At 32.0% G+C, this 15,156-nt stretch overlaps 1 protein-coding gene and 1 long non-coding RNA gene across 2 annotated transcripts in view; both read right to left on the bottom strand.

Annotated features, from left to right (window-relative positions):
* Positions 1-10,439: 10,439 nt before the first annotated feature.
* Positions 10,440-15,156, bottom strand: part of LOC123653973 — a 34,676-nt gene continuing 29,959 nt past the window's right edge. Inside the window, exons 13-16 of the mRNA XM_045589943.1 lie at positions 12,515-12,674; positions 11,950-12,074; positions 11,536-11,702; positions 10,440-10,635 (exon numbers count right to left, since the gene is read on the bottom strand). Of these exons, the coding sequence (XP_045445899.1) occupies positions 10,440-10,635; positions 11,536-11,702; positions 11,950-12,074; positions 12,515-12,674 (648 nt within the window). The remainder of the gene's footprint in view (positions 10,636-11,535; positions 11,703-11,949; positions 12,075-12,514; positions 12,675-15,156) is intronic.
* Positions 14,223-14,538, bottom strand: LOC123669832. The gene is made up of 2 exons (XR_006745810.1): positions 14,404-14,538; positions 14,223-14,307 (listed from the first exon to the last, which is right to left on the bottom strand). It is a non-coding gene; the product is annotated as an uncharacterized LOC123669832 (long non-coding RNA).

Below are 15,156 nucleotides of genomic sequence, written 5' to 3'. Positions count from 1 at the left end.
CCTTTGAATGTTATTGTTACCAGCGCCCACAGTAAATTTGGGACAACAAACTGTACAGCACTGAATAAAATACGAGTTGTCCCTTAATTAATTCAGTTCTAACTACATTCTAAGTTACACTACTCCTCGTTGTGGGATAGTAGGAATTTGTAAGCATTTACCCTGTACTAATCTATTTTAATGAATTTCTATTAATCACTATAGTAAAACGGTTAATGTTTCAAATTGTAAAATAATTGAAAACATCACGGATGTCTGTTATAGTGTACAAATTTTGGTTTTATTTGCTAAATTGCAACATTTCTTTTCACTTTTCTGGATATTTAATTTAAAACCATTTTAAAACTAAGTTTATAAAAAAAAAAACCTTAATATTGTAATAAAGTAATTGAATAGAACACTTCTTACTTGACCGCTTATAAAATTACGAATGTTAGGAAACATCTTAAGTCCTAAAACAATGACCAACCGGGTAACTGCATATTAAATTAAGTTTGGTTACCGTTTACGGTAAAGCGGAGTGAGTACGCAAGACTTATGACAGCAAGTTTGTAAGCTCGCTGTTTGCAATCCATTAAAAACTTAATTATGACTAGGCTCTTGCTAACTCTGTCTAATTGAAAGGAACAAACATTGCATCGTTTCCTAAACGTCGAATTCAAAAAAAACTCTAAATGTATTTATTTTAAAGTGGAAGTTTACTAAGCACTTGAATTGTTAATTTTCACTGTTTTTGACAAAAGAGTTACTAATGCTGAAGAAGAAATTAATAGCATTATTCATATTATAGTAATTTGAAATAAATTAATATAATATAAATAAATTGATATAATAAATATAATATAAAAAAAGCTCTTTTGAAAAACGATTTTAGTGGCAAATATAAATCTAATGTTTGTGAAATTTCAAATAAATATTTAAAAAATACCAGATTAACAGTATAGGTAAGGTAATTGTCTGATTTGTATAACGACATCAGACGTGATAAATGAGGATTTCGCTGAATTGAATCCAGAGCTACCACCTACATAACAATAATATCAATATCGTTAAGTACTTCGTTATTTGATTTTTTTAAAGCAATGAGAAAACTGTGAAGTTGTTGGTAATTATTGTTTTTTTTTTTAAGTTTAAAACAAAAATTGTAAACTGTATTTCTTACTTGTTTTTTTACGTGTATTAATGAAAGTGTATTTCTTACCTGGTCAATCTTGCCTTTGTTTTGAGTTTTTTATTTTAAGTTACTTTTAAGTAGCTGCGTTTTACTGGTCCTTCGACGTATTTAGCAATGACCCTGTTTTCTGCTCCAGGTTTGTGGGTGCGATTCTCGCCTAGAGGCTCTATGGAAGACATATTCATTCCTTGTGTACTATATATAAAAATGTACATTTATTACAAATGTGTACATCAATTGGCTTGTACCTAAGTCACTACCATTACGTTGCTTATCTTAGGAACAGACGACTGTATATATGTATCTATGTTAAGTATATATTTTGTTATTTTTGTAAATAAACGAGACAATTACTTTGAATTATTTAAAAATTATAATGATAGTTATTACTATAAACTTATATATACAGGCGAGTCTGCACATTTATTCTTAAAAAAATACCTTTTTTTACATTTAATTTAATAACTTTATAATTTGTTCAAAAAGTTAACTTTATGTTACATATTCGTACAAAAAGTAGAAATCATTTACATTTGGGATAGGGCGTACAACGATACGAAACGATACGTTGTTGATATACGTTGTTGTTGATTGATTTACTTTAAATGGAATCTTGAGTAAGTTATAAAATAATGAGTTTTATACTTAACTCCGTAAATCATCTCATGTACGATCCAATCAAATGCTTTTAATACGTCACGTTATTACATAATACCAAAAAATTACTTTTAATTAGATTAACTTATTTGCACAGAGAGTAGGTACATCAATTAATGTTACATAAGTTTTACTTTACACCTACATCACATTGGCTAAATAATTTGTGCGAAATTGTGACAGCTGAAAGTCGTATAATGAAAAATTTAATTGAATTGATACCTTACAATCTGCTGTGAATCGATATAGAAAGTAAAATTATTCTTCTAAAACTGCAATTTTGATATTAAATGTTACATAACTTTGATAGAATATTTTTTAGGTCTGTGTTTAACTCAACGTACTGCTTATAAGTCAGACGTAGCGAAACGATGTTTTGTTAATAAAGAATTTGCTATATGTAAATAATGTCTTATAATGTATTTAAATTTAAAAGTACTCTTTGGCCTGTTTTCAGTTCAATTCTAAATTTCAATAATCAAATTCATAGCTAAAAGTTTTTTCCATAACCTTTGTCATACATATAAGAGAGTTGGCAAACTAGCTAAGTTTTGTGTCGGCTTGTATCTGTTCTTATTGTACATGACGTAATAGGATTAGGCATGTTGAGTGTAGGATGAATCTATGTCAGTAGCTACTTTTAATCTCATTAAATTTACCATTTTTCGTATCTGTATAAAATGCATATTGGAAACAGTAACATTTTATAGTCATGAAGAACAAAAGAATTATTTAATCGTTTGAAAAATAAAGTAATAAAAATGTTGATTTTTTCTATCAGTGAATTAGCGCAAGATCAAGACCAAACTGCAAAACACTGCTAAAGCAAGAAGAACTTCTTAAGTGTGATAAATTGCACTTTTAATTAATGACTGCTTCTCTCCCTGTCGGCCGCGCGCCGCCCGCAGCAAGTCGCGGATGCTGAAACTTTATAGATAGAAAAAGCTTTTATATACTAATTACCATTTTTTTGCTATATTGACTTCATTTCTTTGACTAATATTAATTTATATTTATATATCATATATAAATAATTTTACTTGCCAAAGTTTAAGTTCACATTTAAATGTTTTCTTCTAACATATTTTAATGCATCTACTATTATATAAATAATATACCGATTATACTAAAAAATGCTTTCAAAACTTACTATTTAAAAAAACCAAATCATATGCAACAAGTATAAAGTAATTACGGAAATTACAAAGTAGCCGTAATTTACAACTCGTTCGCACGTCCCAATTTTCAATTGATTCTGATCAACCTTCGGCATACATGGGTTATATATACATTTACCTCTATAGTCTTAAAGTGTATCAAATGTAATGTAAATCGTATTCAAACAATTTGAATTTCACTGTGCTAGAGGTTGAATATTGCTTTATCGGTTCAGAGCCTTTAATCACTCTAACGCACTTTGCTTCGGCGTTTGCACACATATTAAATGGCTCACGGTCGTTTTTATCCCCACATTGTATGATGAAACTATGTGTATACATACAGCGTAAAATTTCGTTTACACTTGTAGCTCTTTTATGTCACTATTTAAAATTTATACGAAGCCCTAGGATGTATGAGAATAGTGTATTTGAGATGTGAAAGTCACAGGACCAAATAAAAACAACTGGAGTTAAGAATGTTGATTTTGTCCACTAAATAAATATAGAAAGATATTTAATGGTTGCATTAGTTGAAAAGATAAATGTTTATACAGATATGGATATTGTATATTACTAGTACAAACACTTAAAGTAATGTATCGCTTAAGATATTCTTAATATTTATTCATTTTTGTAAATAGATACTGAAGGAATTTAAGCAAGTAAACAAAAGACAATATTACGAATAATGTAAATGTATACGCTTTGTTAGTTCAAGGGTGTGATATTCCTTTAAGTATAAGAAGTGGTCATTTCTTATGTTAAATGTAATGTATTGTTATACTTAGTGTAAGAGGGATATTTAGTATAAGTGAGTTGATCAACCAGCGCCGATAATCGGTGTGCAGAGAACTAGAAGCAATCATACTACTACTCTTCTCTAGTCGTCGTTTTCTCCTACTTTCTCTATTCGGCCCCGCGTATATCGATCTATCTATTATATACTTTATTGCACTCAAAAAATAGATATAAAACATACAATAATAGAAAGGTTTATGGCAAAGGTGGACTTATCTCTGAAAGAGATTTCTTCCAGTCAACCCATGGTCATGAGTAAGTGTTTCATATAGCGAGGCAAACAGTGCAAGAAGTATTCATTCAGAAGAAAATAAAAAATAAATAATAAATATTTAAAAAAAACACCAAAGAAAAAATAAATAAAATAAAAGAATAAAATTAATATATATATACAAAAATGTAACATACTACATATTAACAAATACATATAAAAATACATACCAAAATATAAATATACTTATACATATACATAAACATATACATACACATAAACATATACATACTCACTATAATATATAAGTAAATACATACATATTCTATAATATACAGATGATTACACATTAGCTAGTGAAAGCAAGTGTTTCTTTAATTTATATTTAAAGGAAACAAGGGAAGGACTAGTTTGAATGACTCTTGGGAGTTTGTTCCATAGTATGGAGGCGCGTACCGAATAAGAATTTAACTTAAATTTTGTATTACATTTTGGTATGTCTAGCTTAGCTGTACTGCCAGAGCGCCTGGAACGAGTAGGAGAGGGCAGTAGGTGAAATCGGGATCGAAGATACGATGGAGCATTTGGATCGTGAAGGATATTAAAGAGAGTGGAAAGGATGTGCATATCACGCCGAAGACGAATGGGGAGCCATTTTAACTGAGCACGAAATTGAGAGATGCGATCAAATTTTCGCAGGCCAAAAATGAATCTTATGGCAAGCAACTTTGTAAGTAGCTCCTCAGTCACATCCAGATAGCATACATCAGCATAATCAAGGATAGGCAGTAGAAGGGTTTGCGCAAGCATAATTTTGGTTTGGAAAGGAAGAAAATATTGGAGACGCTTGAGAGAGTGAAATGTGTAGTGTATTCTTCTGCTGACCTCGCTGACATGAGCTGACCATGACAAAGTGCAATCCATAATAAGCCCTAAATTCCTAACTTTATCACAGTAAGGAATTGGGACCCCAGAGTACGAGATTTTAGGAACCAATTCCCAGTCAAGTCTGCTTCTCAATCGACTACTTCCAATAATGATAGCTTGTGATTTAGCAGGATTGACCACCAGACCAAAAGACCTAGCCCAGTCCTGAACTGCGACAAGGTCACTATTTAAATTTTCAACAGCCTCATGTAACTCAGTCAACTGAAAGTGTCTGTATATTTGTAAGTCATCTGCATACAAATGGAAGGGAGAAGTGATAACACGAGAAACATTGTTAATGAACACAGAAAATAGCAATGGAGATAAGACGCCACCTTGTGGAACACCAGCAGTAAGTTCCATCCAATCTGACGTATTGCCGTTGAAAGTAACGCACTGCTGGCGTCCAGAAAGATAGGAGTGAAACCAGTCAATAACTGCAGGTGAAATGTTAACCGCACGCAGAGTACCAAGAAGAATGTCGTAATCAACTGAGTTAAAAGCACTGCTAAAGTCTAGCAGGATCATGGCAGTGAGCTTGGTTTGATCCATTGCACACCGCACATCCTCTGCCACATTCAGCAGTGCTCCAACAGTGCTGTGGGAGGGACGGAAACCGGATTGATAAGGAGATATAAAATTGTAAGAGGAGAGATGAGTATAAATTTGATTATGAACAACGGATTCTAGGACTTTAGAGAGTATGGGAAGAATGGATATAGGTCGAAATTGAGAAGGGATAGTAGGATTAGAGGTTTTAGGTAAGGGTATGACAAGAGCTTTCTTCCATAGCGATGGAAAGACATTGCATGTAAGTGAAAAATTTATTATATGAGTAATTACAGGTGCAATGTCCTCCAACACCGGAAGAATCATGTCGAGGCTGAGGCTATCGTTACCAATTGCTTTAGTTGATATAGAACGTACATGCTTCTTAATATCCTCCTGCGAGACTGTTTCAAATGAAAAACTAGGTAGGTCAGGTGAGACAAAAGTGGATAAAAAAGAAAGCGTTGCAGCCCTAGTATTAGAATCCACAGTTACAGGTGGAGTAAAAAATATCTATCTATTATTACATGATAAGAGGAAACATTTGGTTTTTCGTTTGTTTTTAATGGATAAACGGTCAAAGTCGTGTCATCCATGCGGGCAAAGCCACAAGCGGAAAGTTAGTAAGTAGTAAAGTAATTCTTCATAAGCGGTAATCGTCACATCTCACAACTTGCCTACTCGGTTGTAGTCTGTTTCGATAAACGAAATTAGGAATGACCGCCTCGGCACTTTGCCTCGTAATTGCATAAGACATTCCTGTCTCGCGGTCATGTTGTACTTATTACACAGTGGAGTCAACAACACCGCATTTTGAACAAAAAATAATCCCTATGTACAAAAAAAAAATATACTTTTGTGTCTCGTTACTTTTTGCTTACAGCATAATTTTTATGTTATTTTCAAACGCTTCAATTGTTTCAATTGTTCAAATGTTTTTTGATATAATATGTAACGTGTATACACCATATGCATTTAGTAAAAAGTGGTTATTTTATTATTACAAACAGACACTCCAATTTTATTTATTTGTATATAGATAAATAATTTAAAAAAATACAGGAAACTAATTGTTTTATAGTTTTCATAAATAGTTGCTGCAAATCATTACAAAGGCATTCTCTTCATATGCATACGTATAATATGGCTTGCCTCGCGGTCAGCTTATCGTTCGTATAATATGTGGTAATATGTGGCTTGTGAAATTGTTTCATGCCTCAAATTAAGTTATTTTAGAATTCATAGCGAAATCTGAAGTAAAGCTTTTGAATTACATGGAATAATTTAATATAGTACTCGCAATATATACGACAGATATTCTTAATGATTTTAATAAATAAACTAGCTGCTGCCCGCGACGTCGTCTGCGTGAACGCTATACAGCACCAAAAATACCTACGATTATACCTTTTAAAATAACATTCATTTACCCGTTTCTTCTTTACATTTCATACCTACAGAAAGTGCAATAACAGAGGGAGACTGTCTTTTGTAAATTGACCTTCAAAAAGTGCTTATTTTTAGCCTGCTTTGAATAAATTACTTTATGGTGATTCTGCTGAATTAGGTCATAAGTTGTGACTGAAGCAGATAGAGAAAATTCCAATACAGACAAATTCGATGAATTTTATAAGACATAGATGAAGCAGCTTAAAACTTATATAAACACATCTTTTAATTGTCTTGCTCATCTCTGAAACGAATTAATGATACAATTTTTAAGAAGAAAATTCCAACTCCATCATTTTCACAACTCCATCTATGACTATTAACCTCGCCAACATTATCGAATTTAAATATTTATATCTAAAAAGGATTGATGTTTTTAAAATCTCATAGATGGCGCTGCTTTAAAATTGTCTTGATACTACTTATATTCATTTAATTAAGTTACTTATATTGCGTGATTTTTATAGTGTGAAGCTAGCTTATATAGTATGGTTATTAAACATAATAATAACAGCATTTAAATATGCGTCGTTAGATTACACGTTGTTACAGAATGCGTTGAAGAAATAAAGGTTCACTGCTCGTTCCCCGTATATATTGTAGTTTCGCTATATATTGTAGATCACACCCCAAGTATTCTTTTTAAAAAATATTCAATGTACAGTTTTGACTTTCCTACCATTTTATTATACTAGCTGACCTGGCGAACTTCGTATCACCTTATTTTTTTCTGAAATATAATAATAACATAATATATCAAAATAAAATATAGCCTATCTTTTAAGTTGGATCAAACTGCACACGGTGTGCAAATTTGACTAAAAAAGGTTAAGTAGTTTAGGAGTCCATTGAGGACAAACATTGTGACACGAGATTTATATATATTAAGATGTATAGATTATGCATTTAAATATTGTAAAGAATCTCCATATTATTATTATATGAATTACATTTTTACTTGTATATTTTAATTAAAGTACTGCTTAAAATATGTATCAGTAAAATATTTTTATTACGTTAAAAACTAAAAAATTTAACCAACGGCCGTAACAACTATTACAAGCAACACTTTACAGCATCCAATTATTTCGCACTCAACCACATTTAATAGAATGTGGGATCTATATTATTTTGTAGATAGTATCAACTGGTAACCCGCAAGATTAAAGTCTTTGAGTGATCCTTGAACAAATTGGCTGGCTAATGAGATAGGTAGTGGGGGTGGACGGACGGATTACGTCTAAATGAATCAAAGTTGTTCGGGAACCGGGCTTAATACTATCAATTACAGCTGTAATACTTACGCATATTTGAGCTATAGCAGAAAAATTTAAGATTATAAGAAAATGTCGTTTTGGTAAAAATATTATTAAAATTTTTAAACGGTTTTTATTCAGACAATAGTTAATCAGAGTTTATTTCGTTCATTCACCGGTTAGAGAATAAAGGAATGATGTTTCAGTAGCAGCTGTTATATACAATTTTATTTCTAGTTTTGTTTCCTATCGTAAAAAGAAATTTCGTTCTTAGAAACCACAAAGGATAGTAGAAGTTAAAAGCTAAAAGAACATTTCAAATGAAAGTTTAAAGGTTCGATAAAACTTTCAGTACTGACATAGTTATCTCTAAACCTCGTAAGTACTTTGTATTTTTGCTTTTGTTACTACCAAAGTTTATTTTATACCACAGTAAAAGTGTTATATATATATATATATATACGAGTATGATAATCACATGTATGTTTTACATAATTATAATATCTTTACACAGACAAGTTATTGTTATAGAAACCATAATACATAACCAGAAATTGACTTCGTGGGACAAATAGGAATGTGTAAATAACGCTGCACAAGCTGACTAGCTCCACGGAAGCATCGATAAATGAGTCACGAATCATTGAATGGGTACAATGTGCAATACTGCAGAAGAGCATTGGATTTCCATCCATAGGTTTGAATTGTACGTTACGGTATAAAAGAACTTGTCCAATCGTTCAATGTTGCGAAATGAAAGACAAACTCAATTTGATTTCTCTATTTCGGTGTAACAAACATCGCTGAATTACATTAATCGAGTCTATTATAATTAATGTTCATTTCAGTATTTACTATGTGTTGTCTATATATGTACATCTATATGTAAATTACAAGAAAATATACAATTGCTAAAACTAACTTATGACAGCTGTGTCATTATCAGTTTAATAATATTAAACTGATACTGTTATATTTTATATTTATATAATTAACTGATGTAGTAATTAGTGACAGTTTATTAATAAAACAATAAACATAGAATATGACAATAAGTAAAGATATATGTAACTTTGAAACGTATTTTAACTTTATAATTCACAATTTAAAATACGCAACTAAACTGATTTAAAAGGGCTCCCCTACTGTAAAAAAGATAAAGAGATAGGGTTATAGCTTATTTCATCGCGTTGTTCTGCTTCTGGTTTGCAAATATTTTAATTTAATTTCTAAAAACTAGACGTCAATTTTTAACGATTCCTTTCTTGGTTATTATCAGTGTCAAAGTACGGCCATAAAACTTACATTGATGTACCTAAGTTATTTGCAAATACCAAACGAAGGTAAGCAAGAACAATAATTATTTAAAGAAGAATTACATACAAATCAGGTTATATAGTAAAATAAAGTAAAACTTTAAAATAAAATACATTAGGTAGTATATAAGTGAACCTAACAATTATACGTGTAGCACGAGTATTCTAAATTTAATTACTATCTTAGTATTTCTAATTGACATGTGATAGTACATAGTATTATTTACAAATAACGGCTAGAGAGTTTACATTCCCAGTGTTTTTTTACAACATATGAAAACATAAATAAATGGGACCACATGATACCTACCAGCTTTCGAATATGAAGAACACCCCCCATTTTTGAAGTGGATTTATGTATACTCTTAAGTTAAAATAAATTCTATCAGAGTAGTGTTAATAAATTTTTGAAATTGTTTTATATTTGGTTTATAAGATCAAACAAACTTTTAAGTTAAGTTTAACTTATTTAACGTACAAGTGATAGCTAAGAAACTTTAATGCTTTTTAACAGTGCTGAAGTTATAATAGTTTTTGTGATTCCCTTGTGGTTTTACTTTAAAAAATAAATTATTACACATTATTTCTCAATATTACATTCTTAAAGCACGATCCTTAAGTGTTTAGTCCATTAGTCGCCAGTTTTTTCGAAGGTATTTCACATAAAAACTACTTACACGTTCTATCGTGTTAAACACTTTACTAGTAAGTACAAGACACTAAAATATAGTCACATAAGTTCCGTATTAATTTTCACCATCGACACAAAAATTAAATATTTTTTTGTTTAATATTACACGAAAATTGTACACACACAAGTGAACCAAAATCACATACTCACACCTATACACTTACACAAACGCGTCAATAGTATTCATGTGTGTGTGACACTTTTAATCACATGTTATATTAATAGTCACACATATACACACAAACGCTTCTTTACTCGTGTGTGTGTAACAGTTGAACGTACTTTAAACATAGGGTAAGGAGAATGAGGAGCAGGTTGTAGTTAAGATCGGATGCGATGGCCGCCGCTGCAGGTGCTGGAGTGGGTGGTCCGAGTCTGTTAACTCTAACCACTTGCGAGCGCCACCGAACTGTGTATAGAGGTTGCTGCCGTGACAGTGCTACTAACCTGTTTGTGTCAGAAGAATTGTTTTTAATGATATAATAGCACCTTTATTAATAATATGGTATAGATAATAACACGTAAATGTGTTCTATAGCTATTTTAGCTATTTATGTGTTTTAGATTATTTATAATCAAAAATAAAAATAAATTTGAAGATAGATGTTTAATGACTATTACTCTCACTTATTCAAACCTTCCATAGCTTTTCTGTCAAATTGGAGTTCATATTATATTATTATGTTAAATAATCAGAATTTTGGAAAGACGAAGCAAGTACCTTAAAAGTCAATCATCATTATTATCATTTAAAAATACACATAAAAGTTTTTAAATACAATGTACGATGATATATGGTATATGTATGTTAATAACTAGGAAAACATTTTACAAACTCGCCACGTTGCTCACTTTGTTTATCTAATATGTACAAAGAAAGATCTTTTGTAATGAAAGTATACCTACGTACCTCTACAAAAGTATGCGCTTTTACGGATTTCATACGAGCCGAGCGGGCTGGCGTATTAGGGCGAAGGCCATTCATAAATAATTTACCAAATAAGTGATACAGTGTTTGCCTTCCTCTCGAAAATGTAAGCTCGCTAAAAGCTCTTACTAAAATTTTCTATTGAACTAATGAGACAGCACGGGTAGATCAGAGAAGTGTTGTTGCCTTTACTGTTTGTCCAAAGTTACATAATATATTTCAATCCATATATTTCAATCAATTATTACTCTAAACACATTTTTAAATTTTAGTGGCTATGTAAATGTCAATGTTTATGCATTTAAACGAAATGACATAAGAAGCCCTACTAGCTAGCTAGTTATTAAGTTTTATTCAATAAATAAAATACATATTTGATGACCTTGTACATCAATTTATGTGAAGTGGTTTGAACTTACCTTATCACTACTGTATTAAGTCGCCATGGTAAAATGTACGTGTGGTTCTTATCCCTGGCGCAGAACGTGTAGAGCAGATCCCCAGCGGAAGCGGCTAGTCCGTCGCCATGGGCGCGTGGCCCCGACCACTCGTGCAGGGTAATATTCCACGAGCTACATGACTTATCCTAAACGAAAAATGTCATTTTAAATTTAATGTTAGATGTTCAATTTATTTTTAAATTTTAATAAAATTCGTTTACCTAAATACGCTACGAGGAGATAAAGATAGGAATAGAGGTAAAACTATTTTCATATTGTTATTATTTTTATTTTCATATTGTTTACGATATTGTGATCGATAAATTATGAACTTAAAGATTTTATGCCATTGCCCATTGGCAAGGAATATCGGTATTATATTACGGACAATACCTGCTCGGAAGATATATCGATGTACAACTGACGTTCAACATTCGAGTCCAGAACCCAGGTGCATTGTTGGTAGAAAAACTCGTTTAAACTGCCAGTGACAGACACATTTTTCGACGTTATCTCTCCTGTTAATAGAAATCTTATATTAAACTCGTGGTTTCGAAACGTTTAGATGTACAACTGTTTATGCCAAATGCTTATGAGCGCCTTTAAATCCAAAAACAACGAGTTACCGCAATACCAGCGTGTAATTGGAACATTACGATCTCGTTCAAGGTTTTTTCATTTCAACGTTACCCCAAGCGGCGTAAAACTAGGTCGGTGCCACGTAATTTTCTCGGACACGCCCCGCGCCACCGAGAACAATATCCGAAGCATTTTAGCAAACGTTCGCCGCCCGCGACAAATTCGGAATTGACTGTTTGTTTTTCTTTTATGCGATCACGAATGATGAAATTTATTTCGGATGAGAAACCGATTATTTATATTCCTGGATGGTTTCTACGAAATGGTATCATCACGACGGTCTAAAACGTCTGTTTCATGAGTGTTAATAATAACTTACCAGAGTGTGTTGTATACGTCCGTTGGCCGCACATGGCGTCGTCGTTAAAGCTATACGCGGCTGCATAATCGAATCCTCGACTAGCGTACGTGTAGTGAGCCACCGAATACTCCAACCGCAGACTCGTCCAACTCCGGACTACGATCGGCAGCCAGTCCGCCTAACATTGTAAACACAGATTTAAGAAATATACTGTTCAAACATATTATTATTATATTCATAACTCAAACCCGAGTCTTCGAAGAATCAATAAGGCGCTCCAATAACTTAATAAGTTTTTTGTATACTTATAATAAAGAGTAAGGGACAGACCCCAACCTATCCCTCGAGGAATTGAGAATATTAGCTTTCAGAACAGGGTAATTTTGTAGATATCTACAGGTTTTTCTTGTTGATATTTAAATGAGGAAATATCATACAAATTTCTTTCTTACCCATAATAGATCTACGAACACCTCTGAAAAAAACAGCGCGGGTTCATCAAATTACCGATTCAAAACTCTTACTTGTTATCGAAAAGGTAAAAATGTTTTATCATAAGTGTTACAATATATCGTGTTGGTATATTAGTAGTATTCCCTATGTTAAAATGTTTATACAGAATATTAAATTGCTACATTAACGTAATCAGATAATCGTTCTGTATATTTATCACGAATTTTTTTTTCACTAAGCCTGCCACCCGACACATTGACGGAAAAAGTTGCCCGGCTATTTCGGAATACAATGTGCCGTTGACAAAAAAAATAGTGATATATCTTTAGGGCTAGGACCAAATACAAATTTTAAGCAGGTAGGAAAAAAAAAGATTTAAATAATAAACCAACTAGATATTCAACATTAAGGTAGTTTAATTTCCATTTTTTTACACTTACCCTCATGTAACAAAATATAATAAATAAGCCTACCTAGCTAACCCCAAAACCATCACTTCAGAAATTACAATTTAAACAAATACTAAGGTTGCTCAGTCGTAGAGAGAAGGTTCTTAATATATTTACTACATTAAAAAAAAAAATACGTGATGAGTATAATTGCTTAACGAGTATAATGAGCTTAACGAGTATACCACCAGAAATCAAATAACCTTGTAAATAAGCATAGATCAACTAAATAATGAGAAAGTCTGTACCTCTTCTGCTTTAATTCATACCAATTACTTGAATTGTCAATTTGCTCGGGACATCCACCGGGTGTTAAGGTCTCAACAGGAAGTTTCGATGAGCAGGATCCCCAGCCCAAAGGTTCTACTTTAATACGGACAGATGTTTCATTGCTCTGGTGATCCACGGTAGACTCAGCTTTCAAAATATTGAAAAGATACCTTTTGGTGTTTTATTTAAATTCCAAATTCAAATATCCAGGCCTCGATGATTGAAGTTTAACGAAAATGACAGAATGAAATCGAAATATAATTTTAAGTTTGAGTTCTGTTTGTAACTCATTTAAGTTCCATCTTAATTTCAAATTATAAATTTTTCATATTTAAATTTTTCCTACATCATGGTAACGCAAGTGTATTTTCTTCTAAAGTCATATCTCCATTAATTAGTTACGTAATATAATAAAATAAAACAATAAAATACTAAGGAAATATAAAAATGAAAGAATCAAAAAAAAAAACCCTGAAACAAAGAAAACACGTTGTCAAAATGGCGGAATCGAACCGATGCAAAATTTAAAAGAATGGTTTAAAATCTTACCAGAGTAGATTGCATAAATGTAATCTCTCGTTCCCACCATCCCCGAAATCAGATAAAAATATCTATTTCAAAATGAACAAAATAAGGAAGCTGTAACAAAAGTAAATTACGAGTTAATATGACACCTAAAGGTTATCACAAACACAAAGGGAAAAAGGTCCCACCAAAATATCGAAATTAACTCACCATTATTGTTGAGATAAATAAAATTATTATTCTCTACTTCAGAGACATAATTTTTAATATGCAGGCGAACCTGGCCAACAAAACACGAAAACGTGAAATCTTTCCCTCGCCGTTCCCAATCATGGTCGAAGCGAAAGTCCTTTTAATCTGGCAGTGTTGCCACTCAAAATTAAAAATTTATCCAATACAGTAAACCGAAAGACATCTATATAAATATTTTTTTTTTTTATTATTATTTATAAAAACAATTTAGACAAAAATCCTAAGCAATTAAATAAATATTTGAATATGAAACAATGTAAAAACAAAACCGTGCAAATACATAGCAACTCTCCAAGCACGCCATCTAGTGAGCCCGCAAGCTTCGCTAGATAAACCTCAATACCAGGATCAATAGTAATACCGCGGCTATAACTAGATGTCGCTATGCACCACAATTTTACTACGTTACAATACCCCCCCCCTTACGAAAAGGTTCACCGGGTGAACCACGCTGCCCTCAGCGTTTCAGACCTGAACTAAAGAAATTCCAACTAAACTATCCGGAACACTTAAAAAAAATGCAAACACTAACGTATACTATATATACAGCAAAAGAAAAAAAAACAATAATATTGCGGTGTATTAAAATGTGCTTAAGTGAGAGCACCTTGACATCACCTCCCAGCTCATTGTTAAATGCAATGAAGCTATCTCCACGGTGACTCACTCCTTGCTGCCAACCGCCGGAATACAATTGTCAAAAGACAATGT

This window comes from Melitaea cinxia, chromosome 1, assembly GCF_905220565.1.
Source record: "Melitaea cinxia chromosome 1, ilMelCinx1.1, whole genome shotgun sequence".
NCBI classification, from domain to species: Eukaryota; Metazoa; Arthropoda; class Insecta; order Lepidoptera; family Nymphalidae; genus Melitaea; species Melitaea cinxia.
This window is presented reverse-complemented; position numbering and strand designations above follow the sequence as displayed.